Source organism: Penaeus monodon, chromosome 30, assembly GCF_015228065.2.
Source record: "Penaeus monodon isolate SGIC_2016 chromosome 30, NSTDA_Pmon_1, whole genome shotgun sequence".
Taxonomy (NCBI): Eukaryota; Metazoa; Arthropoda; class Malacostraca; order Decapoda; family Penaeidae; genus Penaeus; species Penaeus monodon.
Genome location: NC_051415.1, coordinates 7,475,814 through 7,477,513, shown reverse-complemented (window position 1 = coordinate 7,477,513; position 1,700 = coordinate 7,475,814). Strand labels below are relative to the sequence as shown.

Here is a 1,700-nt window from a genome sequence, read left to right as displayed (position 1 = left end):
CACTCCGTAAACAAAGACTTATCCGAATGTATGTTTGAATTCCTACATTCCGACTAATGAAATGTCGCTTGAGCCCGGATTCCAACCTGTATGGCTGATATTTACCAAACAGATACCGCCCAGATGTAACATTTTCTCCGAAAGCGTATCTACGTGTCCGCTGGAGATAGATAATCCTGAGAACAGGCCTGGGGCGTCGGCCAGCCTCTTAGAGTCCGAACACCGCCCGTCACATGACAGGAAGACTTCCAGGAACGTGTTAGTGAAGCGCCTCGCGAGGGTCCTGAAGAAGCAGAATCTTGCCTGAGCCGAGAAAATGACTGCCGTGGCCCCTGTAGAACACAGCACAGTGCCGAGGGAGCTGCAGTTCAAAGTGCTAGTGATCGGGGAATTCGGTGTAGGTAAGTCACTGTGCCTACAGGTGTGTGTGTGTGCGTGTAAGGTGACAGGTGAGTTGGTCAAGGCGAGGGAATTGTGTTATTGTTATTGAGAGAACGTTGTGTTAAAGAAGGTGTTGAATTTTCGATTTTTACGATGGACAACCGAAGGACTTTGAAGAGAACGGGAAGAATAGTGTGTGAGAATTACATTGGCCTGTGCAGTTGTAAGGACGGTCGGAGTTTTGACGCTGTGAATAAATGAAAGTTTCCCCTGGAAATTGAATCATGGGAAAGGGAAAGTGCCTCTTATCACAAACAGATTGATGTGCCATTTGCTTGTCGTGTTTATTTGTACAAAAACATAGTTTCAGATTTGCTTTGTATTCACATCATTTTAAACTGATTCATGTACCATTGATATGTAATCAGTAATCAGTCAATATTAGATACTGTCTTAGACTTTTTAAGATAATGAAAGTAGCAAAAGTATGGGCACAGTTGATTTTTGTATGAATAATTGAACACATTATGACTGAATAATTGAATGTGAAAAAATTAACTGAATCAATTAAATTTATGAATAAGATGAATCTATAATCAATGCATAGCTATATGCATTATTTGAATATCCACTCTGTTATCTGAGATACAGCTGCAATTTATCTTATGATACCTTTTTGTTGAGGGAATTTTGAAATTCTCTGATTATGTATTGACATATGGTGTAACAGTGAAAGTAAAAAGATGAATTGATTTTAATTTAAACCCACATTTATGTAATATACAGTTTGGAATGTTAGGTTATAAAGTCAAGAATATTACCATATAAGTACATATAATAGTATAGATATTGCATATTGAATGTAAATAATTTGCACAATGAACAAAATAAAATATTATTTCAGCTGGGCTAACCTTGATAAGATAAGATAACATATCTTTGATGTGTAAATATTTTCAGCATTATAATCATTAGAGGTAATCATGGAGAAGACAATTATGTCTTAACTGTCAACTGCTAGAAATAGAACTTTTCTTAAGTCAATTGTATAGTTAACTAATGTGAATATGAGATATGCCCAAGATGTTATTATTTCATCATCCTGTAAACAACAAATTTGTTTTGTAGGAGGCAGATAGTAAATGGACTCTGATGTAGACCAAATTGATATAAGGTGAAAGTATTGTAACTTCTGATAGTTACATGCACTATTACACTGTCCAATGTATTTTTGGTTTATTAATTTTGTTAGCAAAACATGGGTGTTTTCACAAACAATGTTAACATCTTACCTGATTGCCTTTTTTTATATAAATCTT

At 35.8% G+C, this 1,700-nt stretch overlaps 1 protein-coding gene across 1 annotated transcript in view; it reads left to right on the top strand.

The window, feature by feature from the left end:
• The first annotated feature begins 231 nt into the window (after positions 1 to 231).
• LOC119592499 (ras-related protein Rab-32B-like) overlaps positions 232 to 1,700 on the top strand; it is an 11,432-nt gene continuing 9,963 nt past the window's right edge. The window contains exon 1 of the mRNA XM_037941347.1: positions 232 to 401. Coding sequence (XP_037797275.1) covers positions 317 to 401 — 85 coding nt within the window. The 5' untranslated portion in view covers positions 232 to 316. The remainder of the gene's footprint in view (positions 402 to 1,700) is intronic.